The sequence below is a fragment of the Lissotriton vulgaris genome, chromosome 1_2 (genome assembly GCF_964263255.1).
Source record: "Lissotriton vulgaris chromosome 1_2, aLisVul1.2, whole genome shotgun sequence".
Lineage (NCBI taxonomy): Eukaryota > Metazoa > Chordata > Amphibia > Caudata > Salamandridae > Lissotriton > Lissotriton vulgaris.
This window is the reverse complement of record NC_141686.1, coordinates 19,479,454-19,503,425: the sequence shown is the minus strand read 5'-3', so window position 1 is coordinate 19,503,425 and position 23,972 is coordinate 19,479,454. Positions and strand designations below refer to the sequence as shown.

At 51.5% G+C, this 23,972-nt stretch overlaps 1 protein-coding gene across 2 annotated transcripts in view; it reads right to left on the bottom strand.

Annotated features, from left to right (window-relative positions):
• The window catches only part of FBLN1 (fibulin 1), a 911,174-nt gene extending 890,019 nt beyond the window's left edge, over positions 1–21,155 (bottom strand). The window contains exon 1 of one of the 2 annotated variants that reach the window (XM_086952749.1): positions 20,744–21,155. In XM_086952749.1, the coding sequence (XP_086808875.1) occupies positions 20,744–20,810 (67 nt within the window). In that variant the 5' untranslated portion in view covers positions 20,811–21,155. The remainder of the gene's footprint in view (positions 1–20,743) is intronic. The other variant, XM_086952748.1, reaches the window with a different exon arrangement.
• Positions 21,156–23,972: the final 2,817 nt, after the last annotated feature.

Genomic DNA, 23,972 nt, shown 5'->3' with positions numbered 1-23,972 from the left:
ATCCAGCGAGATGTCTGGCTGGCGCAGAATCAATTTGCGGAGATCCAACAACTTGCAGCCTTGAATCCGCTGGGCCCTGATTTCCAGCTGTTTGTCGATCCCTGTGCAGGAGCTCGCCAGCTTCCTCAGCCTTTCGAAGAACATATTCACGGATGCTTCCTCCTTTTGCTTTGCCTGCTGCAGCTTCAAATGTTAAAAATCAGGGTTCACCTGTGGGTCAAAGTAGAGGTCCATTGCTTTTACCGCCTTCTCATAGTCATTTCTGCAGCCAGTATCAGGCAGGTCTTGGAACAGCTCGCAGAGCTCATCACCACCCAAGTGTAGCATAGTGGATTGCTTGACTGTGCCATTCGTTTTGCGCATTGCAATAAAGTAGTTTTCTAGCTGCCCTATCCATTTTCGCCATCGTGTCACAGCTGAAGCTGGATCCGCTAACTGGCTGAAGGGTGGTAATGTTGCTAGCGTGATGCGAGCACCTTGCTCCACAGCCCATTCACCGCCTCCTTCTGCCTGTACCGACATGGTTGGTGTCCTCATTTTGCTGTGTAATCACTTGCGATTCTTTCGGTGCAGTTGCACTGGCACAGTACCCTGGTCTTTATGGTCGCCTTTGTCCCTTTCTCGCAGTCCACTCTCTCTTCCCCCTTCAGGTGGGTCTCTCCACACTTCTGGTTGTGTGAACTGACAGTGATGCCTGTGCCCTGGACGAAATTTGACTGGACTCTGAATCTTCTTTTTTGTTTGTAGGCCAATCCTTCCACCCCTCTGCTATGTTCTGCCAGGCTGCTGCGGTATACTGCTGTTGTGTGTCTTCTTATATTTCTTTTTTTTGTAATAGGACTGGTACTGTTGTCCTGTTCCAGCCCGCTGCTATGTTAGTTTTTTAAAATCTTTTTCTCTGTAGCAGCCCTTTCACCCAGCCACACCCATGCCAGGCTTTTTCTCCCGGGCTGTGTACGGCGCCTGACAGCAGTTTCTCTCCAAGCTGGTGCGTCAGGTGGTAGGCCGTTCGTGTTCACTGACGTCAGCAAAGCCTCCGCCGTGCTCCGCCCCTGCCAAAGCCTCCCTTCGATGTACTTCGGCGAGGATGGGTCCGATCCACACACCGGTGCCAGTGCACCACACTCAATGCTTGCGTGCTTCCTCACACGCTCCTCAGCCGGCTTACTTCCTGCAGCCTCGTGGACCCAGCAGCACACCAATCCCACTCTGCTGCTGCTCCTCACCTGTCAGCTGACACCGCCGCTGAATGCCAGCCACTTGACACTACGACTGCCATCACAGGTAGGCGCTTCTGTTATCCACGCCATGAATTCACTCTGCCTCGTCGCCAATGTAGCGGGGAACCCTACGGGAGGGGCACGTTAGTAGTGTGGTCTGGGCCTTCAGGGGATACCCTATAATAATCAACACCACACGTTGTACTCTCTGTGTGCAGTCAGCCAGGGGCGCTGACGTCACCTTTATTTATACCCTCTGGTCCAAGCCTGGCCCAGAGGGTTGATGCTAGATACAATGTAGGGATGTGGCCTTTTGTGTTGGGCCTCAGGCCCACCTTACATAAATGATAGACAGGCACCAGGCGAGATAGTTAGATAACTGGCGACGAGCAAGTGCACCCCGGCCCTTTTATTAGCGGGGTCATATCACCCATGACACCCGTGATGGATAGGTGTGTGGGTGTAGTGTGTCCAGCCCTCAAGGGAGTGGCTGGAATGACAGCTTCCTGCAGGACACTAGAACGCGTCTCGCAGGACATTACATTCCTCCCCAACTTTAGTGAGGAACAAAAAAAGTGTTAGTCCAACCTGTGGGGACGAAACAAACAGTTAACTAAATACCGCTGGGTACATCAGTCTCTAGAGTCAGGTGGCAGGACGACATCAGACCTGGGCTGGTGACTTTGCTTGCAGCAGAACCTTCTCGGTGGGCACCCGTAGTTTAACCTGAGGGGCTCAGGACACGACTGCAGGCTTGGAGACGTCTGCTGCATACCCTCAGTTCGCTGACAATGACACGTCTTGCTGTCTTGCCTGGCTTTCACTTTGCTGACGTCGGTGATGGTCTGTGGTGAGTTCTAACAGCGCCTTTTAGTGGGTTGCGTCGTGAACATGGATGGAGTCCCAGGTGAGAATTCACAGAGGTGTTGCTGGACCGACTGTCCCTGTTGAACTGCTTGGCTGTAACCGGTAACCTGCCGGTGGGGCAAAGTCTCTTCATGCTCTCCCGCCTGGGGAGGCCCGTCGTCGGGGTTGCTGCGGGACTGTAGGAGGGCTGCGCTGGGGGCCGCTGGTGTGCCGTCTGGGTACAGCCGAGGAGCCACTACTTAGTTGCACGCACATCCCTTACGGCTGGATGAGTCTTGGACAACACTTGCACTCGCTGCCGCAGTTACGGTGTAGGCCAGGTTCCCAGGTGGCTTCTGAGTTCTTTTGGTCGGCGGGTGTGGCAACGGTATAGGACTCCAGTCCATCGGTACTCTGGTAGTGGTATTCGACGCATGTGCTGATGGCTGGCGTTATGGCGGTTGCCAGCCATGTGGTGACATCGGGATGACAGGTGATAGTGACTTGCTGGGAGAGTTGGATGTCAGGAGGCTTTTTGCAGCCATGTGCCTCTGCCTTGCTGAGTTGGAGTTTCAGGGGCGGCTTGACACATAGAATGTGTAGATCCTCTCTTGCCTGGCTTGGGGCCACTGCCAACTCCCATCTTGAGGCGGTGTGAGGGTGGACACTCAGTGCTGATCTTCACCCGTGGCATCTGCGGACAGGAGCAGGGATGCCGCTTGACTTAGATTACCGACGCTCGGCAATGGACGGACACCTGGGAAAGCATTAGGATAAGACACGGTTGTCGCTTGCTGCGGCTTATGTTCGGTTCACCCATGAAGCTGTATCCAGGGACGTCGGTCCTCCTTGGTGGCTGCCTGGTGTGTCAAGGTGTGTTCTTGGCTTGCTGTGAGTCCTCAGTCTTCTCCCTTTGTTGGTCTTTGCAGCCCACCCTGTTCCTCCAATTTTCGGGGTGACAGGGCTGTCACTCTTCTTTCTTCGAGGGCATTGTGCTTGGACCTCGAGCCGGTGCAGTCGTGGCGCGGCTTCTGCCTTCGCTCCAGCGCGCCCTTTGCTTGCTGGGCGACGTGACGTCCGGTCGTGTGTCACCGGTTGTTGGAGCGCATGTAGCTATGGCGGCCTGCCACATGGATTGTGAGACTCCTCTCTTGCCCGTTGTGTGTCACTGCCGACACCACCTGGAGGCAGTGCGAGGGAGGATACTTGTGTGGTCTTCGGCCCACTGCGGGGCTTCGCTGGGGCGGTGGAGACTTGGGTGCTATCATACCTGCATTCAGCAGTGTTTCTTTGTGGAGAGGGCTCCTGGATACTGTCAGTGCAGTCAGGTTCACTGGCGGGACTTTCTGCGCGCTTCTGGCTTTGCATGCTCTTTCCGTGCTCGGTCTTGTTCATGGATGCTTTCTTCTGGCACTTGGGGTGCCTGTGGTGTGGTTGGTGGTTGTGCCTATTTACCAGTAGGAGCGGGTAATGCGACTTCTTCACTGGTGGTGGCGTTGGGCAGCCACGTGTGGCATGTACTCCGCACCAACCTTTCTTGTGCTTGTAGTGGGGTAGTTACCTTGAGACGCTGGCTGTCTGGCTAGTCGTCCACTCTTGCTAGTGGTGGCTGTCCGAGTGTAGCTCTGAGTTTCTTGCAGCTCTTTGCTGGGTTTGTCAGTCACTCCCTGTGTTTTGCAGAGGTGGCAGGCAGAGCTCTTGCTGATAGGATGCTGGTTTACGCAGGCGCAGCTTGGGGCACTTTGGGGGCACTTGAGGGTGGCAGCTGCCTGGGGGCTTTGCTGTATTCACAGGCGCCCTGGCTGTCCTCACTTGCAGGGTGCAAAGGGCTACTCCATGAGCATTCTTCTGTGAGGGTGCATCTTGCTGGGCCTGGTGCTGTCCGCCTCAGCCACTGGGTGTGAGCAGTGGCGTCACTAGGGGGGTGCGGACCGCACCCGGTGTCACCCCATCATGGGGTGACACCAAACTGGTTAATTATGCTGCCTGGCTCCAGCGCTGACTTGGTGTGGGGGCACCATGTTCAACGCTTTAAAAGCACCGGATGCTGCATACTTAGTTTGTCCCTGCAATAAAAATGACGACTCCCGTGATTAATGTTCTTCCTGGAGAGAGTCCGGAGCCTTTTCTACTGAAAGTATTGACAGATCGTAGGGCAGAGGTTTAACATGCCTGCTGCAAAGTGCGTATCCCATTAACATCAAAAGTGCATATAATAAAAAAATAGGTCAATGGGTTACCAGTTTGGTCTGAGATCATTTTCTTACTTTCAGTTTATAAGTTAAAATCTTAATATAGAGCAGTGAGCTATTAACTGCCATCACAAGCTGCAGGCAAACTGCAAGGAAAATATTAAAGCAATATCATTTTTGCCCAGACTTTCTTTGTCCTAATATTGCAAAAGGGTGTCATTTGGGTAAAAATCACTACTTTTTATTAATGAAAACCCCTAACAATGGTTTTAAATTTTAAATTCTGAATTCGTGCTTTTCCAGTCCAAGGACTCTTAAACTATACTGCCTACCAGTATAGATGACATGTGACTCCTACCCCTTGCAGGTCTCTGTCTTATGTAACATTTCCTATATACTGATTTTCACAGCAATGATTGTCCCTGTGCAATGCATGTGTGATGTAAAAAATGTTGACATCTTAAACTGGCATGAGTGGTGCGTGCTATAAAACGAAATGAATCTAAGAAATAGTGGTTATGGAGACTTGAGGGGCACTATCAAATGGTGGTATTATTATTATTATTATTATTATTATTATTATTATTATTAAGTAATTTTATAGAGCGCACAGCTGCCCCAGCAAAGGGGCGTCCTGGCGCTGGAGGCAAAAAGCAGCGGCAGCAAGACTATCATATTAGGAACAGAAACGTTTTGATGGCCCTACGGTAGGGAAGAAGCCCATCCAGACGGCGAATCTGTGCAGGAAGAGAGTTCCACAGCTTGGCGGCCAAAAGGCCAAAAGACCTCCCCACAGCTCTAGCGCGTTTTACACGAGGGACCACAGCCAACAGCTGCTCCGCAGAACGTAATTGGCGGTTGGGAACATATGGTATCAGTAGCTTAGATACAATTTCAGGGGATGATAGTTTAAATATTTTAAAAGCTAAGCAAAGCGCTTTAAACTCAATCCTTCTCGGCACGGGCAGCCAATGGAGTCGCTTAATGGCGTCCGACGTAGGGCAAGATCTAGGGAGCCTAAGCAAGACCCGTGCAGCAGCATTTTGGACTCTCTGCAAGCGGTTCACATCCGCCTTGATAGCCCCTAACAAAAGTGAGTTATCGTAGTCTATGCGAGACAGAATGGTGGCCTGAACAATCAGCTGGCGTGTGGCCGGATCAAAAAACCCCAGGATAGGTCTAAGGCCATGTAGGGGCCCGAAACAGGTACCAGCCACAGAAATATTTGTAGAAATAAGTCCTTGGTGTGCTTATGAAGGGGTACATTTTTCAGAAAAGGTAGTGATATCTGGACCGTTATGCACTAAAAATTAAAAATTACTTGCTGAGGGAGCATTTTTTCCAGTCATTCAATGGGGTACTGCAAAACCTGGTATGGTACTGCTGTAATTGACGTTCTGATTGGCCAGCCGTAACTTTTTATGAAAATGCTGTGGTGGTCATGTCAGTACTCCGGGAATTTGCCATCTGTGTCCACTGGCGGACTCGGAGCGGAGGAGGTCCATGCGATAAGTCGTGAGGGGGTGACACCATGAGTTACCCGCACAGGGTGACACCAACCCTAGTGACGCCACTGGGTGTGAGCAGGCAGTCTTCCACTTGGTGGCGGTGTGCCCTCTTGAATCTGTTGGCTGGTGTTGCCGGTTGTGCCCTGCTGATCTGTAGGGTGCCGTGCAGCTACGCTTGTCGCAGGTCTGCAGCCATCGGTAGCGGTGGGCAGTCAGAGTGTTGGATCTCTCCTTGGATGTGCCTGTGTGGATCCTCTTGCTCGGATCCTTTTGCTGATTGTGCCGCTTCTGGCAGGGGAGCGGGGTGTCCGGGCCTCTCCTCCGGTCTCTAGTGGCGCTTGGGGCGACGGTCGCGGGTTACAGCTGTCTGCCTGCTCTGGCCAAGTAGTATGTCTTTTCCTCAGCATATTACTTCTGGGGGGGACGCCAGGTGGCGATGTTGTCGTTTTCTGGGATTCGCACGTACCGCTGCATCACCCAGTTTGCAGACACCAAAGAGGGTAGAGGTCCTGGTGTGCTGAGTGTGGCTACTAGATGGCACAGGTCCTTTACAATGGAGCACTGACAGCCTTTCTCCTGTTGCACACTGAGTCTCCTCCAGGTGGTTATTGACGTGGATGTAGCTCTAGTTCCTGTGGTGACCTGCTGGTGGCGAGGTAGGGGTTCTCTTTCTCTTCTCCAGGTGGCGGGGAGGGGTGCGGGGGGGCAGCAGCCTGCTTAAAGGCTGCTGACAGAGTGGGAGGCAGCCGTTTATTTTCTTTGTTTTGGGCGCAGAATCTCCCACTGACCAGCAGGTGGCAGTCGTTTTAGAAAATGGCCTGGAGACAGACGGGACCAATACTGTGCAAAGAAAGGCCTACTCCTCAGATGGGGACACAAGATGCTGGCCGGCTTCAAGTGGAAGGGTGCAGCTGCAGCCAGGAGGCTGTGGCTGCAGGGACGTCCCGTGCATGAGGCGGTGCTCAGCATGCACTGTGAGGTGAGGGTGCGGGCTGTGCTTTATGCTGGTGGTTGGCAGCAGTTATTTATGGGTGACCCATCCTGTGCAGCAGGGTCTCATGGCGGCCGCACGATGTCGTGCTGGGTCAGAGAGCCTCCGTTGTCTGCGCTGCTTCTTCCTGCTGCTGCGCGCCTCCCTTCATCTGCCGGCAATTTGGCTGGGCGATGCAGGGAGGGTCTCGGCGTCAACAGTGATGGAAGTGAACGTTTGGGGGCCGGTTGTGTCGTGAAAGCCCTCGCTTGACTGCCATCCTGTGCAGTGTGGCGAGACTGCGGCCAGATGGAGCTTTCAAACGCTGACCTCTGATCCTCACGGCAGTGGCGCTTCTGAGGTCGGCGCCCACGCTGCGCGGCCCAGAGCAGGCTTGTCACACTCTGGGGCGCTTCTCCGTCGTTGGCAGTGTCCCCTTCATTGCACCGCTTGGTGTCTGTGCTGTGCGCAGCACACTGCAGGGATTCAGGAGGGGCTGGGGGCGGGCTGCGCACGCCACCAGTGTAGGTGTAGTGGAGCTGTCTGCTTGCGGGTAGAGGCTGGGTGTCACGCACCGCTTCTGTTTGCCTCTTTGCGAGGTATGCCCTGCCTTTAGGCAGTCGGTAATGTCGCTGTAGTGTGACCTGTATGAAGTCTTGCTCTGCAGTGCCGCGTACTTTCCAGACTGCTGGAAACACGCATCTGTAACCCCCCTCCTGAAGAAAGCCGGCTCCGATATCCTCAACCCCGAGAACTATAGACCAATCTCACAGCTCCCCTACCTCTCCAAGGCATTGGAGAAAATGGTCAACTTACAATTGTCCAAATACCTGGAGGACAACTTGCTTCTGGACCCCACCCAAACCGGCTTCAGATCCAACAACAGCACAGAGGCTACGCTGCTGGCAGTGTCGGACAGTGTCAGATGCATCACTGACCAAGGGGGATCAGTGGCTCTGATACTGTTAGACCTGTCGGCAGCGTTCGACACGGTGTCGCACGAATGCCTATTAAACATCCTCCGGAGCAACGGAATACAAGCCACAGCGTTACAATGGATTGAATCCTTCTTGAGCAACCGCACCCAAGCAGTGCACATGGGCCAATTCCATTCAAAACCCCGTCCCATTGGCTGTGGAGTCCCACAAGGGGCCTCTCTAAGCCCCACTCTCTTTAATGTCTACGTCTCATCTCTGGCCGACATTGGAAGAAAGTGGGGCATCGGCATATGTTCATATGCCGACGATACACAGCTGATGGTGACTATGGACGAAAGATCGGAAACAACCAAAAACAAACTACACAGCTGCCTCTCCGAAATGGCAGATTGGATGCACAACCACTGCCTTAAGCTCAATGCCGGAAAATCTGAAATCTTACTGTTCGGAGGAGCCAAACTATCGTGGAACGATACGTGGTGGCCACCGTCACTGGGAACAGCCCCCAACCCGAAACAGTACGCCAGAAACCTTGGCATTATGATGGATGACGCACTGTCCATGAAAGATCATGTACGCATACTTTGGGGTAAAGGATTTGCAATCCTGAAACTCCTAGCCAAAATCTTCTCTTGGATCCCACTGGACTGCCAACGTACGATTACCCAGGCCATCCTAGTCAGCCGCCTGGATTATGGCAATGCCCTATTCGAAGGGATGAACGAGCAACTGTTCTCCCGCCTACAGGTCCTTCAAAACCAGGCAGCCAAACTGGTATGCAATAAAGGCAAACGAGATTCGGCATCAGCATGCCTGAAACAACTCCACTGGCTGCCAATGCGCCAGCGTGCCACATTCAAACTGCTCTGTCACACGCACAAAGCCCTCCACAAAACAGGCCCTACAATCCTGCAAGGGAAAATCGAGTTCTATATTCCAAACAGGAACTTAAGATCCAATAACTCACCCCTAGCAAAACCTAAGCGCATCTACAAAACAAGGACAGGCGGACGAGCCTTTTCTCACCTGGCGGCCAAACGATGGAATGAACTACCTCTGGATCTTAGACACACTACAAACCTCCTCCAATTCCGGCAAAAACTCAAAACCCACCTTTTCCCTAAAAACGAACTCCCCCCGCACAATCTCAGCAGTCCCCTTTTCTTTTTAGCACCTTGATATCCCTTGGGATGAATGTCGCGCTCTATAAATACCAGAAATAAAAAAATAGTGGCGGGACGATCCACTATAAGGCCATACGGTGGAGGTCACCAGGTGTCATGGTTGTAGAGAGCCACCCGGGCTCTCCCATACCATGTTGCCACTGCACCACGCATCCACGCATACCCCGGGGCGGGCGCACATCGGGGTATAAATAAAGAATGCAGAAGACCGCTCTGGGTCTTTCTGGCTAACCATAACATTGTGCCTGCTTCGGCCTGCATAGCCCACCCGCTCTTCGTCCGGCGACTGACGCCGGCTCTGAGGCCCGCCCACGCGTCTCCCCGTTGGGAGCGCTTTCAGCCGGCGGGGCTCGCCGTGAGGTCATCCCTCGGCTGCCGAACCTCCAGCTGGTGCGGGTGAGTGCAAGCTATCCCCTCTTAACCCGCCCGCACAGCCTCGCATGGCCTACCTGGCCCGGAGAACTCCCTCTCGCTACGCGGAGGCCCACAAGAGCCGACGCTTCGCTCGCGGCCTGAAGGGGAGGAGCTATGCGCTGCAAGGAGCGCAGAGGCACCGCTCGAAGCAGGGAGGCCCTGGGTACGCCTCCCCACCGGCTGAGGAGACCGCCGAACGTGCCGGTAGGGGTGGGAAGAAGCCTCTTACCCCATACCCTAAACAAGCATTGGCAAAACCCAGGGAGCAGAGGAGAATCAAAGGACACACACTGGTAGTCATAGCCCCATCCCCACAGCGACCCAGTGCAGTGGTTGGCTCTGAACACGGGGAGAAAAAACACATGCAGCAATTGACCCTCTCGGCCCAGCAAACAAGCACTGGACAAGTCAACAGTCTTGGAAAAGAATCACTGCGCGCAAGGTCCTCTCAGGCAGACACCTGAGGACCGAAATAGGGCCAGAGGATGTCCAATACAGCACCGGGGGCCGGTCAAGCCGGGGCAGGACAGAATCTACCTGTGGTGGTCGCCCCGCCACCCGTGGTCGTCGCACCACCACCACCACCAGGCCAGAACCAGGCCGGGGCCATCGCACCAATGCCACACAGCCACATGCACTCAGGCACAGTGCCAATCCCTCCATTCAGCAAAGCGGCAGATCCTGCGACAGCGGCGCCAAGATGGAAGGTGTGGGTAGGAAGGCTAAACCTCTACGCTCGAAGCAGGGAGGCCCTGGGTACGCCTCCCCACCGGCTGAGGAGACCGCCGAACGTGCCGGTAGGGGTGGGAAGAAGCCTCTTACCCCATACCCTAAACAAGCATTGGCAAAACCCAGGGAGCAGAGGAGAATCAAAGGACACACACTGGTAGTCATAGCCCCATCCCCACAGCGACCCAGTGCAGTGGTTGGCTCTGAACACGGGGAGAAAAAACACATGCAGCAATTGACCCTCTCGGCCCAGCAAACAAGCACTGGACAAGTCAACAGTCTTGGAAAAGAATCACTGCGCGCAAGGTCCTCTCAGGCAGACACCTGAGGACCGAAATAGGGCTAGAGGATGTCCAATACAGCACCGGGGGCCGGTCAAGCCGGGGCAGGACAGAATCTACCTGTGGTGGTCGCCCCGCCACCCGTGGTCGTCGCACCACCACCACCACCAGGCCAGAACCAGGCCGGGGCCATCGCACCAATGCCACACAGCCACATGCACTCAGGCACAGTGCCAATCCCTCCATTCAGCAAAGCGGCAGATCCTGCGACAGCGGCGCCAAGATGGAAGGTGTGGGTAGGAAGGCTAAACCTCTACTACAAAGGCACCAGGGAGACTGACGGGACAGTCAAGAGGTCGCTCCTCATCCTGTATGGGGGTCCAGAAATCTAGGACCTATTCGAAACACTCCCTAACACCGGACCAGAGCACGACTACGATGCTGCGGTCGCTGCACTTGACGCGCATTTTGATCCCCAACTCAACAACGACTTCGAAAAATTCAAATTCAAACGGGCGTGGCAGACCAAATCTGAATCAATGGACATGTTCTACGCCCAGTTGCGTCGACTGGCAAAAACCTGCCCGTTCACCAACCCGAGAGAAGAAATCCGAGACCAGATAAGAGTGGGGTGCCGCTCAAAGTCATTGAGGAATCTCATCCTCCGACAACCTGGCATATCGCTGGACGAAATACTGATCCTGGCGAGGTCACACGAACTGTCGGACGCCAGGGCGGAGGAAATGTAAGTCGCTCTACCAACACCGGTGGTTGCACCGGCCATGGCCAGAACAACGCCGATCAAGCAGGAGAAGGTCGACGCTATCCAGAGAAGGCCCGAGACAGGCCGCCCACGTGCCCCCGCCTCCCGTGGGAGCCAGTGCGGATACTATGGTGAAGACCACCCAGCAACAGCGACGTGTGGGGCGAAAGGCAAGACATGTCTGAAATGTGGGTGACTGAACCATTTCGCTGCAGTGTGCCGAGGAGGAAAATACAGACCAGCAGGTCAGAGGCCCAGGACTGTGACGCAACGCGTTCGGCAGCTATCGCTGGACCGAGAACCACCCCCTCCAGACAGTCAAGCCCAAGGGAGACGACCCCGATATGAAGTATATGTCATCTCCTACGTCAGCAGAGCATCGACCAAGAGAAGACCGCCGCCCATGTGCTCCGTCTCCATAGAAGGCACCGAGGTAGAAGCCCTGATAGACACGGGGGCCTCAGTAAACGTAATGGACTCAGACCAGTATGAAAAGATGTCTCCCAAGCCCCAGCTGGCACCTTCCAACGCCAGAATTTATACCTACGGTGGCACAGAGCCGCTGCCACTAAGAGGGGTTATACAGACAGTTGTAAATGTCGAATACTCAACGGAAACACATTTTCACATCACGGAGGGGAAGAAAGGAACCCTGCTCAGCTGCCACACAGCAGAGGATCTTGGGTTAGTTTTCTTTGCGAACCAGGTACACCAGGCACATGCAGACATCCTACTGAAAGAGTTCCCCGAACTATTCAAAGGCCTTGGAAAACTGAAAGGGAGAAAGTTCAAACTCCACATCGACACCTCTGTAAAACCAGTAGCTCTACGACATAGACGGGCGCCATTCAATCTGAGACCGCAGGTGGAAGAAGAGCTCCAAAAATTGGAAGACCTAGGAGTAATAGAAAAGGTGTCGGACCCGACACCCTGAGTGTCCCCGTTGGTAGTAGCGCCCAAGCCAAAACAGCCTGGGGAGATTAGGCTCTGCGTAGATATGAAGCTACCCAATGTAGCTGTCAAGCGGGAGAGACACATCACCCCGACCATGGACGACATAGTAGCCGACCTAAATGGGGCCAAATGGTTCTCGAAATTGGACCTTAACTCGGGGTACCATCAGCTGGAACTGGAGCCAGCAAGTCGGTACATAACTACCTTCTCAACCCATGTGGGTCTACATCGATACAAGCGGCTGAGCTTCGGCGTGTCCTCCGCTGCAGAGGTATTTTAAAATGCCATATGTGAAGTCCTGTCCGGGCTGAGTGGAGTGATCAACCTCAGTGACGACATCCTGGTGTACTCGGCAACACTGGAAGAACACCATGCACACCTGAGAGCGACCCTCAAAAGGCTAGTAGATTGCGGACTGACCCTTCACCGGTCAAAATGCTCTTTTTATCAGGAGTCTATAGATTTCTTCGGGTATACCTTCACAAGAGAAGAAGGACTGAAAGTTGACCCCAAAAAGGCGGAAGCGATCAAGGCAGCCAGCACTCCGCGAAACCCCACCGAAGTGCGCAGCTTCCTGGGCATGGCCACTTACTGCGGCCGGTTCATTCCAAACCTGGCAGCTCTCGCAGAGCCCTTGAGAGCCCTCATGAGGGTAGACCACAAATGGGAGTAGACGGCATCAGCAAATAAAGCATTTCAAGACATCAAAGCTAATCTCCTGGACACGACAGTGATGGCCTATTTTCAACCACGTCGCAAAACAGAGCTGATCGTGGACGCCAGCCCGGTAGGCCTAGGGGCAGTACTACTCCAGGAACATAGGCCGGAAGTATGGAAGCCAGTAGCATACGCAAGCAAAGCGTTATCGGACACAGAAACGCGGTACGCCCATATCGAAAGAGAGGCCTTAGCGATAAAATGGGCGTGTCAACATTTCCACCTATACCTATGTGGCCAAGAATTTACTGTTGTAACGGACCACAAACCGCTGCTACCATGTTCGCGGGGTCCTCCAGGCTAGTGCCCCCATGGATAGAACGCTGGGCCGTACAACTACAAGGGTACAACTTCAAGATCGTCTTCCGACCTGGCGCACATAACCCCGCTGATTATCTATCCCGGCACCCAGATGCCACCAGTCAAGGCCCGCCACGGGAAGCCGGAGCGGAGGCAGAAGAGTTTGTCCACATGATATCGCAAGCCGCGTGTCCTGAAACCATGACTCTGAGGAAGATAGGGGACGCGACTGCAAAGGACGAAACGCTATCCAGAGTGCGCCACGGGCTTGAAGGGAACCGCTGGGCACACTTCCTCGAAGGAGCGCAAACTCTCCGGCCAGAGATCAGACACGCACGCCAACAGCTGTGGCAAGTCAGGAGCGTGCTAAGTGAAGGAGACGAAGGGGTCATCCTGAGAGGACATCTGATCGTAATACCGGAGAGCCTCCAGCAGAGGATGCTAGCGCTAGCTCACATCGGTCATCAGGGAATGGCTAAGACGAAAGCCCGCCTGAGAAGCAAGGTCTGGTTTCCCGCCATGGACAGTCTGGTCGACGAAATGGTGGGCTCCTGTCATGCTTGCACCATCACAGGCAGCGATCCGGCACCCGCTCCAGTGATCACAGAGGACACCACACAGACGCCGTGGTCACACCTAAGCATCGACTTCGGGAGCTTCCCCGACGGACGGCACACGCTAGTCCTGGTCGACTCATTCTCAAAATTCCCCGTGGTGGAAGTAATATCCTCAATGGCATTTCCCAAGTCAAGAAAGCCCTGAATCGCATCTTCGCCACCATGGGTCTTCCGGACGAAGTCAAATCAGACAATGGGCCACCCTTTCAAGGGAGAGAGTTTCAGAGCTATCTCGAGATTCTTCAGATCAAACACCGTAAGATCACTCCCTTGTGGCCCCAGGCCAACTGGGAGGTCGAAAGACTGATGAGGACACTCAATCGAGCCCTGAGGATCGCAGTAGTCAATGGAGAGGATCCCGAAGCAGCCCTGGATCAATTTCTAGGAGCCTATCGGCAAACGCCACACAGTACCACCAAATGTGCCCCAGCACATATACTGTTCAAGAGAGCACCCCGAGACAGCATCCCGACCGACAGCACATAGGTGCCTGAAGACAGGAATGACAAAGCCATTCAGGCTCGGAGGCGGACCACCAATCTGAAAGCGAGCGTGGCACATCACGCCAAAGAGCCCACACTGCAAGTTGGAGACACCGTGGTGGTTCGGGATCGACACCCAGAATGGAAATTCCGAACACCTTACGAGCCTGAAGTGTGGGTTGTAGAGCGGATTCAAGGGACCATGGTCACCGCCCGGCGGAATGGGCAAGAAGTAACATGCAATGTGTCGTGTTTCAAGAAGACGCGAGAGCCGGCAACCAGCCATGAAACAACAGAACAGTCAGAGACGGGAGATGATGGCGGTCTGGATCTTGGGGCGTAGTTTCCAGGATCACCGGTGGCAAGGCAGTACGAAGGGTGCTCACCCAGGACAGCGACGCAAAACACCACGGCCGAGTCCAGTCGACCGAGCATGTCCCTGAGCGGTGAGAGTAGGGAGGCGACCCCGGATGGGGCTGCCGTATCCCTTTTTGCCCGGAGCCAACGGTACAGTCTGCGATCCAACCCGCGACCAAGTCAGAAGCTGAGGGACTTTGTCTGGACATCTCCCTAAGGCAAGAACTCTGGTTCCTGAAACGAACAGACTAAATTGAAGGAGGGATGTAGAGAACCACCCGGGATCTCCCATACAATGTTGCCACTGCACCACGCATACCCCGGGGCTGGCTCGCACCGGAGTATAAATAAAGAATGCGGAAGACCGCTCGGGGTCTTTCCGGCTAACCATAACACTGTGCCTGTGTCCCTCATTTAGCTAGCCCAGCAGACACGTGCGAGGCCCTGACCGTGGCCTAACACAATGGTCACGACAGAACTAGCTTGGGAGCGGCGGTGGGCACATTGCAGGGTTAGCAGGGAGCTTGCACTCTCACCAGCATTGATGAGGTAGGAGACGGCCAGTCTCCATTCGCTCTTCTTTGAAGGCACAGAGTGGCGTCCGTGTCAAGCACATTTTCTTTGCACTAGCTGGCATCCAGAGGCGGCATGGAAGTGATGTTGCCCCTTTTTGGACATCGGTCCTCCGAGGGACGAAGATAGGGCTGTGCAGGGAGCACACGAGGGTTAGACTCGCCTTGTCGCCATTGGGTTGTTGGGCCTTAGGCCCACATTACAGGAATGATAGACACAGGCACCAGGCGAGATAGTTAGATAACTGGCCACGAGCACGTGCACCTGGGCCCTTTTATTAGGGGGGTCACATCACCCGTGACACGCGTGATGGATGGGTGTCGTGTGTCCAGCCCTCAAGGGAGTGGCTGGAATGACAGCTTCCTGCGGGACACTAGAACGTGTCTCGAAGAACATTACATTGCCTGGTGGCCTCACTACAACTAATGCTTACCAGGGAGATCCGGGGGCTCCCACTGCTAAGGGCTAACATTAACACTTCTTGCCAAAAGGAACAGGCATGCTGAAGAGACATTCCTTCAATGAACAGTGCATGCTGAGGCAGCTGGGTCCTTTCGCAGAGACACAGAGGATAAATAATGCGCAGGCCTTTCCAGAGCCAATCCCGCGCCTAGAGGTCGGTGCCATGTGGGTGAAGCGCCTGCCCTTGAACAAGTGCCGCTCCGCCAGGAGTTCCGGTGCCTCCAGGCACCGCGCGGGTCTCCGGGGACCTCCAAGGGACAAGCCCTGGGGTTCGACTTCGGAGACCGTTACGAGGCTGGTCCAAGGGCCGGGTGTCACGGTGATCAGCCGGTGTGGGTCTCTGGGGGCGTTTAGTTAAGGGTGTGAACATTTCTGAAGGGAGACCGACTCTAAAAGCCTCGATCACAAAAAGCAACAAAGCCGTAATTAACTCTTTGTAGTGTTAGCACCAGGCCCTGTTTGGACTGTCCTTCAGCGGCGATCGCTCTCACAATGGCCAGGTCCGTGAGTAAACTTCCTCTCCTGATTAGGCATCTCAAGTGATTTCTCGAGCCCCTGCCTAAACAGGGATCTGCATACATGCCTAATTAAGCCAAGTACCCCTCCCTCGGCTGCGCAGGAAGCTTTGCTCTCAACACACTTTGATCTCAGGAGCAAACTAAAAGTACGAAAGACCGCTCCCTGCAGAGTGAATGAGTTAGTTATCGAATAGACATTCACGGGAAGATCCGATACCTTAATGTCTGCACAATATCTGCCTTTCACATACAAAGTCATTGCATTCTGGGAATTGTAGTCTTTGTAGGCTTCAGTGGAAGCAGCTAACAGCAATGGGTTGTAAATTGAAATCCTACGACTCATAACGTGGAGTCCTGTCGATTTGTAGAGATTAGAAGATGCGGGGAATAGGACAAAGCTCTGCTGTAGCAAGCGTCTCAAGGCGCATCCCGTTAGGAGAAGATATGAGAGTGGGATAGATTCAAGAAAGACCGGGTCATGTCACTGAATGTAGGACTTGTAGGCACGGTTCTGCATGTTTTCCTGTGTCCAGCACTTTTCTAATGACACCCGGATCTGGAGACTTGACTCGGCAAATGCCTAGCACGGAAGCGAGGGATCCATTCAAAACAACACAGGTAAAAGTGACGTGTGCAGAACTGGCCTTAGAATGCGGCCGAGCATCACGAGACACATATGAAGGGCGCAGCCCGGACCGCAACTGCCCTCTTCCCACCTTTCACGGTTAAGGTTACAATATACATTCATAACATCGGAGCACCAGTCCCAACTCCTCTGCTATCTTTTACAACCCAGTGCATTCTGGGAATCGTAGTTTTAATTCATTCTACTGGAACCAATTAAAGTATTTTCCCTGTGAGGTGTAAAAGAGAAGCCCATTCTAGGATGTTAATGAGTATTGTGGTACCCTTATGAATGATAAACGATTGGAGCGGGATTCGTAATGGCATCCCTACCTCATATGGGATACACCTCAAAGGAAATTGAAACCTACCGGATTCCACCTACGAGCAAACTCTACCCAAGTAAAACAAATAAGACGGTGCCTTTATGAACACAGTTGTAGTGCACTCGTATCTGACAGCTGACAGACCCTCAGTGTGCCACGTCAGTCTTTCCATTAATGTGCATCACGTAGAGTGCATTTGAAAAAATGAATAAGTGCACAATACCTAGAAATAAGAACGATCCTTGTTGGATCCTAAAGTGTAAGTCGCGCTAAAAGAGTCACATACATTTTAAACAGCTACGCTTAATAGGTAGGATTTGAAATCAAGGTAACATTTTGAAGGGAATTAGACAACAGACAGCGCAATTTGTAGTGGAGGTGGGCGAGCCAACAAATTAACTGGCAGAGCCGAGCCAAAGGCCTGGCTCAGCTCCAAGAATCCACGCACGAGCCAACTCTGAAAACGTTCCCTGTGTAAAAAGTGTATTTCGTTAACGTACGTAAGCTTTGACATTAATAGCCCACATTATAGTACTTACTGCAGTGAGAAGTACTTATTAAAAGTGATAGCTTTCAAAGTTAAACTCGAATCTAGAACAATTTCATTCCCCCATCCCCAAACTGGCCACAGTGCGTTGAGGAACCAAAAGGCAAGACAGTTGTAATGTGAACCCTCTATGTGGCCTATTTTAAAAAGCAACAATATAGTCTATTACATTTTATACACACAATGATCCAGCACTCCAACAAATAATATAAAATCTTATGACAAACACATTTTCAGGAAGAAATCAGCAAGTCGTAATGTAACTTCTTTATTCAATTTTCTTTTCTTTAAATGTTACGACACGGGGTAGCCAACGCGTTTCGTCCTTACGGACTTCTTCAGGGCAAGATTTTTCTTGTAATATCCTTTTTAAGGTTCTACTTCCTATTCTCTTTCAAACAAATGGTAATGATGCAAAGTATAAGATTTCAAAGGGATTCCACATGCTTCCAAAACTTTATATGAACAATGGGGTGTTTTGTTCCAATTTGCTCCAGTGAAAAACTTCAATATATAGTACTGATATAGTGTTTATCTATAGCAGTCCAGATTTGTGTAGTAGTGCCATGTGGGCAAGGGATGTCTCAGCCGGATTCCGTGTGCACTCCAATCCCTGTTGGAGTGCTGTATCATTGTGTGTATAAAATTGTTTTATATGGAGTGTTCCATAGGGAATGTAAGGGTATTGCATCTCTGATCCCTGGCACCTAAATACATAACTGTAACCTGAAATGGGGATAGCTGCAGTCATTATTACCCCATACCCTTTGTGCTTTTATTAAATTATAGTCTATTAACATAATATGTTCTGCACAGCTGGTATTCAACACTCACATTTCAAATACGTTTATGCGCAAATATGAAGAAGAATATTGCTGAAATAAAATATTTGCTCTAGATCACACAATTTAGACAGGTTTTCCGGTTTCACTTTGTACGAATCAGCCATTAAACGGGTAACTATTAGTCTCTTTTTTTATGTCATGCTTTGTTTTACCCCTCTGTGCATGTTTCTGCAGCTTTTATATAGCAGAAAACTTGAACGGAAGCTATTACAGCTCCTTACAAAAACAGTAGTTACATTACACAATGTCACATTCATTTTTCAGGCATGGGGAGATTAAGTGGTTTTCCCAGAATCGCAGTATGTTGAGCCAACGCCGAGACTCCAGGCTGGTTGGTTACCTAGCTCCAAAGTCGGCAGCTTTGGCCATTAAGCCACATTCTGTTTAGAAGGGGGGGGGGACAGGCAGAAGTCACATTAAAGTTCAGTTCATCATAAGATCCAACATGAGCTCGAGTTGACCCAGAGCCAGACTCGAACTTTCAGTGGCTTAACCACCTTTAATCTGCAGCATGTGAAGAAAGTACCAGCAATGCTGGCCCATGTGGGTATGCGAATAACCATCTTTATTCTGCGCACGTTGTGTTCCATTCCTTTGCATCGTGCTCAAGACAAACCGAGGAAATTGCCACATTTGGAGATGCAGAAAACGTAAACCAAGTACTATTTTAGAAGTAGAATCGGAGGTTAAATAGATAGCTGAATGTGGACCACAGCTCCCTGTATGCGGCAACATCACAGGCTCTAGTCAGCAGCTCTCTGTGCTCAAAATTAAACCGCATCTTCATCTGTAAAAGGATTTATTTATCTATCTCATGCATACGTTTCATATCTATATTTTTACCAAGATATGTAGTCAATTCTGGATGCTTTGTGCAGCGCTCCACTTTCTCTCCCGAGCATATAGGTAGGTAGGTAGTTTTCCGAGGCATTTTTAAAAGTTGGATTATTTATAATACTCTTGAACCAAAACCCTTCGCAGAAGTGTTAATCAGCTTCCATGTTTCCCAGTTCCATGCATAACTCGACAGTCCAGAGCTGGTGTTTCCTTAATTTTTCTGGGGATCGTGATCCTAGTGTTATCCTCCTAGTCAGGGTTAAATAAAACTACAAGGCGCAGAAATCTAAGAAAAAATTGCACTTTTGCTATGAAATGTGTTATTTGTACTGTCTTCTGGATAGAATGTAAGCAGAACACTCTTAAATGCAAGCTTACCAGGCTGGCCTTTCTTTTACACAGTATTCTATTGAGGTACTATTTCAGACGTACTGAATCAGAACTACGATACCCAGAATGCATTGAGTTGTGAACATCTGGCACCGAAGACCCGAGCACAGTATTCTACCAATCTTGCTTACATACAGGACATGTGCAGGTGTGATACAAGCGCCGCCCTTCTCACTACACTCCCTCATCAGGCATTGCTTGGTGTGCAGTAGCTTTGCTCACCAAGGACGCCATATACACAGCACAACAGCATATACAGAACTGCATATTGTGCAGACAGAAGAGTGCGTTTTTTCTGACACGTACACACAAACCAGAACATGTGCCCAACCTGTGATGCAAGAATCCAATCCTTGCACCACACATGTGGCACACCTTGAACAATACCTGGAACTGGAAGTTCACAAGTAAGCTTATGTTACCCTCTACGCCGGGGAGCTCCTGATTCGTTTCTTTGCAATATAACAGGGCTAGCCATGATCACAACAGGACTGCGAGTACCAGAATGCAAAGCAAAAAGCTGGTAACTTCTCACACTGGGGTACGGGGGTCTTAGGTACGACGATTTAAAATACAACGGGACTTGCTGACCCACGTTTTTAATAATGCTGCTCTGCCTAAAGGAAGGAAGCTGATCTCTAACCTACAGTGAACTTTCAATGCCCACGTGCTTTGCGAAACCACGTATTTGCCTTCACATTCAAGGCCCCAATTAAAGTCACGCTTTAAAACACACAGCTCGGTGTCTTCACCAGCGTCCCCTTCACTCTGCTTAAACCTCACATCGGCTGTGGAGTCCCTAACTTTAAGAAATACCGGTGCTTAATTTGTGCAGGAACTTGCAGGTGGTGGAACCGGCACTCATTATGGGAACCACTGCCATGAGCTTATTTTTCATCATAATTTGGCGACGAGAAAAAGGGACTAAAAAGATACAACAGAAATAGAGAGGAACATGCAAAAGTGAGAAATAGAGAAAACGTAGGTAAGTGGACTAAAGGAGGCATAGGGTGAAATCAAAGTGACACAGCTAACGTTATCTAACTATTCGACAGCACCAACTTTGCGCTCATAAGAAACCTGCACTTGTAATTTTTTTCTCTCAAATTAGGCACTGAGACGGAGTCCGCAAGGCTTCGAGTCTCTCACCTTGTCCTAGCAGGGCAGTCAGCAGCGCGGCCAGCAGCCCGGTCCTCCGGAGGCGCGTGGAATCCATCACTTTACAGGCAGGCTGGACTCGAAGGGGCTCTGAGAGGAACCAGCGCGCGCACCCGCAGCTGAATGAACGCAGCCCTGCCTCGTGCGCCTGCAGCTGGAGAGCGGGGCCTTCCTGGCGCGCGATGATGCAGCAGAGGGCTCGTGTGCCGCGAGACTGGCCTCCCTTGCCGAGGCGGACGCTCTTTCACAGCCCTCCTAGCGGGACGCCTGGGGGAGGGCAGAGGGGGAGGTGTGCGGTACTGCGGAGGCGAGCAGAGTCAGACCTGGTGCCTGGACCCAAGTTAAACGTATTTAGCATGTGTCCTGTAGCCTGACAGCCGCCCCCTCTCGGCTAACCTGGCGCGATGTGTCTCTGGGGACGAACGATATTTCACAACCTTTTTTCATGCCAACCCAACTTCAAGGCACGAAGGTCGAGGTCTCCAGTGATTTACTCAAACCTTTCACTCTACCTCTAACTCAAACCAGATGATAGAATTCGGATATTGTGAGGTGTAAGCCCATACTCGCCCCCACCTAAACCCAGCATGCCATTAGATTACAGTCAAAAAGAGACGTGATGGAAAAGGTTTCTGTCCGAGAAACCCTTTTAAGTCTATAGTAGTGTTATCTGGAAGCAATGCGGAATAACGGGAAAGTGAAACAAGAGGGCTCTCTTGCGAGCCCATAAATAACGGTCTGGCCACGTCGTGTTTTTGCCATGCCTACCCTATGTCACGTTTGCCGAGCCTTCCTATAAAATTTGACTAAGGAGGTTGTGAAACCTCTCCGCCGCAGCAAATTAAAGTACATTTCAAAATTTGCTAACATTCGTGACAAGAATTTTCAATTCTATTAAGGACAAGGAGGCAAGGATTATGCTTAGTCTCATTTCTTTACTGACACATAGCAGCCAATCACATTACAGTAAAGAAAAAACAGAAATACGTCACCCATGAACCCAGGGCAACCATAGAGTACACCCATAGTATATAAACAGTCTCAGAGGTAACCACTTCCTCTTTCTTTGTCCAAAATCCAGTAGGAAGAACCAATTAAACATCAGAAAACCAAGGAGAACATCATCCGAAAGGACCAAAATCCGAACGAGGAGGCGGAGGAACTTCCAAAAGCCACAGGAACAGAAGCAGGCCAACGAGGAGAAGAAACTCGCAGCAGAACTTCCACAAGGGCGGAGCCGGAGGAACCTCACTTGGGATCAGAGCCTGAAAAGAGACACAAAGCCGTAATACACATCCTGTGTAATCATGAGCAAATAAAGGGTGGGTAGAGAAAAAACCAAAGCATTCATCACATTTCATTAGGAAAGATCCATGAAGCATTGCATAGTAACAATATAATAGATACATGCATATACAACGGGTGGGATAATCCTCGCCTCCTTGTCCTTAATAGAATTGAAAATTCTTGTCACGAATGTTAGCAAATTTTGAATTCTATTTCAGGACAGGAGGCTCCGATTATGCTTGTTCAAAGCTCATCCACCACAACAGAAGCAACAGTAGGAACAGGCTTGAAATAAAATGTCTTAAACACAGAATCTGAGGACCAGTCAGCAGCTTTCATAATGTCACATAAAGAGACCCCCAATGAAAAAGCCTTAGAGGCCATGGCTCCCCGAGCCGAGTGAGCACCAAAAACAGAAACATCAATGCCCGCTTCCCCCATAAGCCATCTTACCCAACGGGCCAAAGTGGCTGGAGCAACGGGGCGAAAGGGTTTTTGCAAAGCAATCAACAATTGACCCTGCATATCAGATCGATGAAGAGAAGTACTCACCTCATAATCCTTAAGGCATTGAACCACACAAAGGTTAGGTCGAGCCGGAAAAGAAGGATACGAAATGATCTCCGTGTTAGTTTTAGTGCGCCGGGAAAGGCGAAAGGAAACACCCTCAGGCGTGAAACTACGACCCGCTAGATCTAGAGCGCGGACGTCTGAAATGCGTTTGCAGGAAAGCAAACACAGTAACATAGTAAGCTTGGCCGAAAGTTGCTTACGAGTCAATAAGGAATTAACCGGCCAAGCCTCCAGAAAACGTAGGACCACAGAAACGTCCCATAGGGAAACATATCTAGGCTTAGGAGGAGTAGCCATACGAATACCTTTCAGAATCTTGGCTACGAGAGGATGTTCCCCAACTGGCTTGCCATCGACAGGAAGATGACCCGCCGAAATGGCGGAACGGAAATTGTTGACTGTGCAATAAGCCAAACCCGAAGAGGTGGACAGAGAGGACAAAAAATTGCATATCAAAGAGATATCAGCCGATGTGGGATCAACTTGCCGTTGAGTACACCAATCACTCCAACGTTTCCAGGAACTTCTGTAGCGCTTGTGAGTGTTAGGGGCCCAGGCGTTGTTGAGGAATCTGGCAGCGTCCTCAGAAAGGCCTGGCACCGTCCAACGTTCCCCGAAATTCGCCACGCCAGGAGAAGGAGGGAACCGGACTGAACCAGGGGATGCGGATTCTGCAATGGATCTAGAAGGAGATTCGCCCTCTGAGGAAGAAGAAAGGGCAGGTCGCATGCCATCTCCAGAAGAACAGGGAACCATGGCTGAGCCCTCCAGAGAGGGGCAATCAGAATCAATTCCGCCTGAAAGCGCGTCACATAGGCCAGAACCCTCGGGAGCATCATGAATGGGGGAAACGCATAACAGAGGGACGTCGGCCATGTCTGGAGGAAAGCATCGGTGGCCAGAGCTTCCGGATCCGGTCGCCAACTGAAAAACTGGGGAAGTTGGGTGTTGAGCCGGGACGCAAAGAGGTCGATCAGACACGGCCCCCAGCTGCGAAGCAGTTGGCGAAACACCCTGGGGTGGAGTCTCCAGTCGCTGAAGTCCCTCAGATGTCTGGAGTTCCAGTCCGCCACAAGATTGCGAGACCCGGGAAGGTACTCTGCAATAACAGTGATCTTGTGCTGGAGGCAATAATGCCAGAACTCCTTGGCAATCTCTGCCAACAACCGCGACCGAGTTCCCCCCAGCTTGTTGATGTAACGCACTGCGGAGACATTGTCCATCCGGAGAAGGATGCAGCAGTGGGACTGAAGAGGCGACAGGCATTTGATCGCAAATGACCCCGCCAGCAACTCCAAACAGTTGATGTGGAGTGAAAGTTCCCGCGGAGACCACCGTCCCCCCGTCGAGATTGGACCGC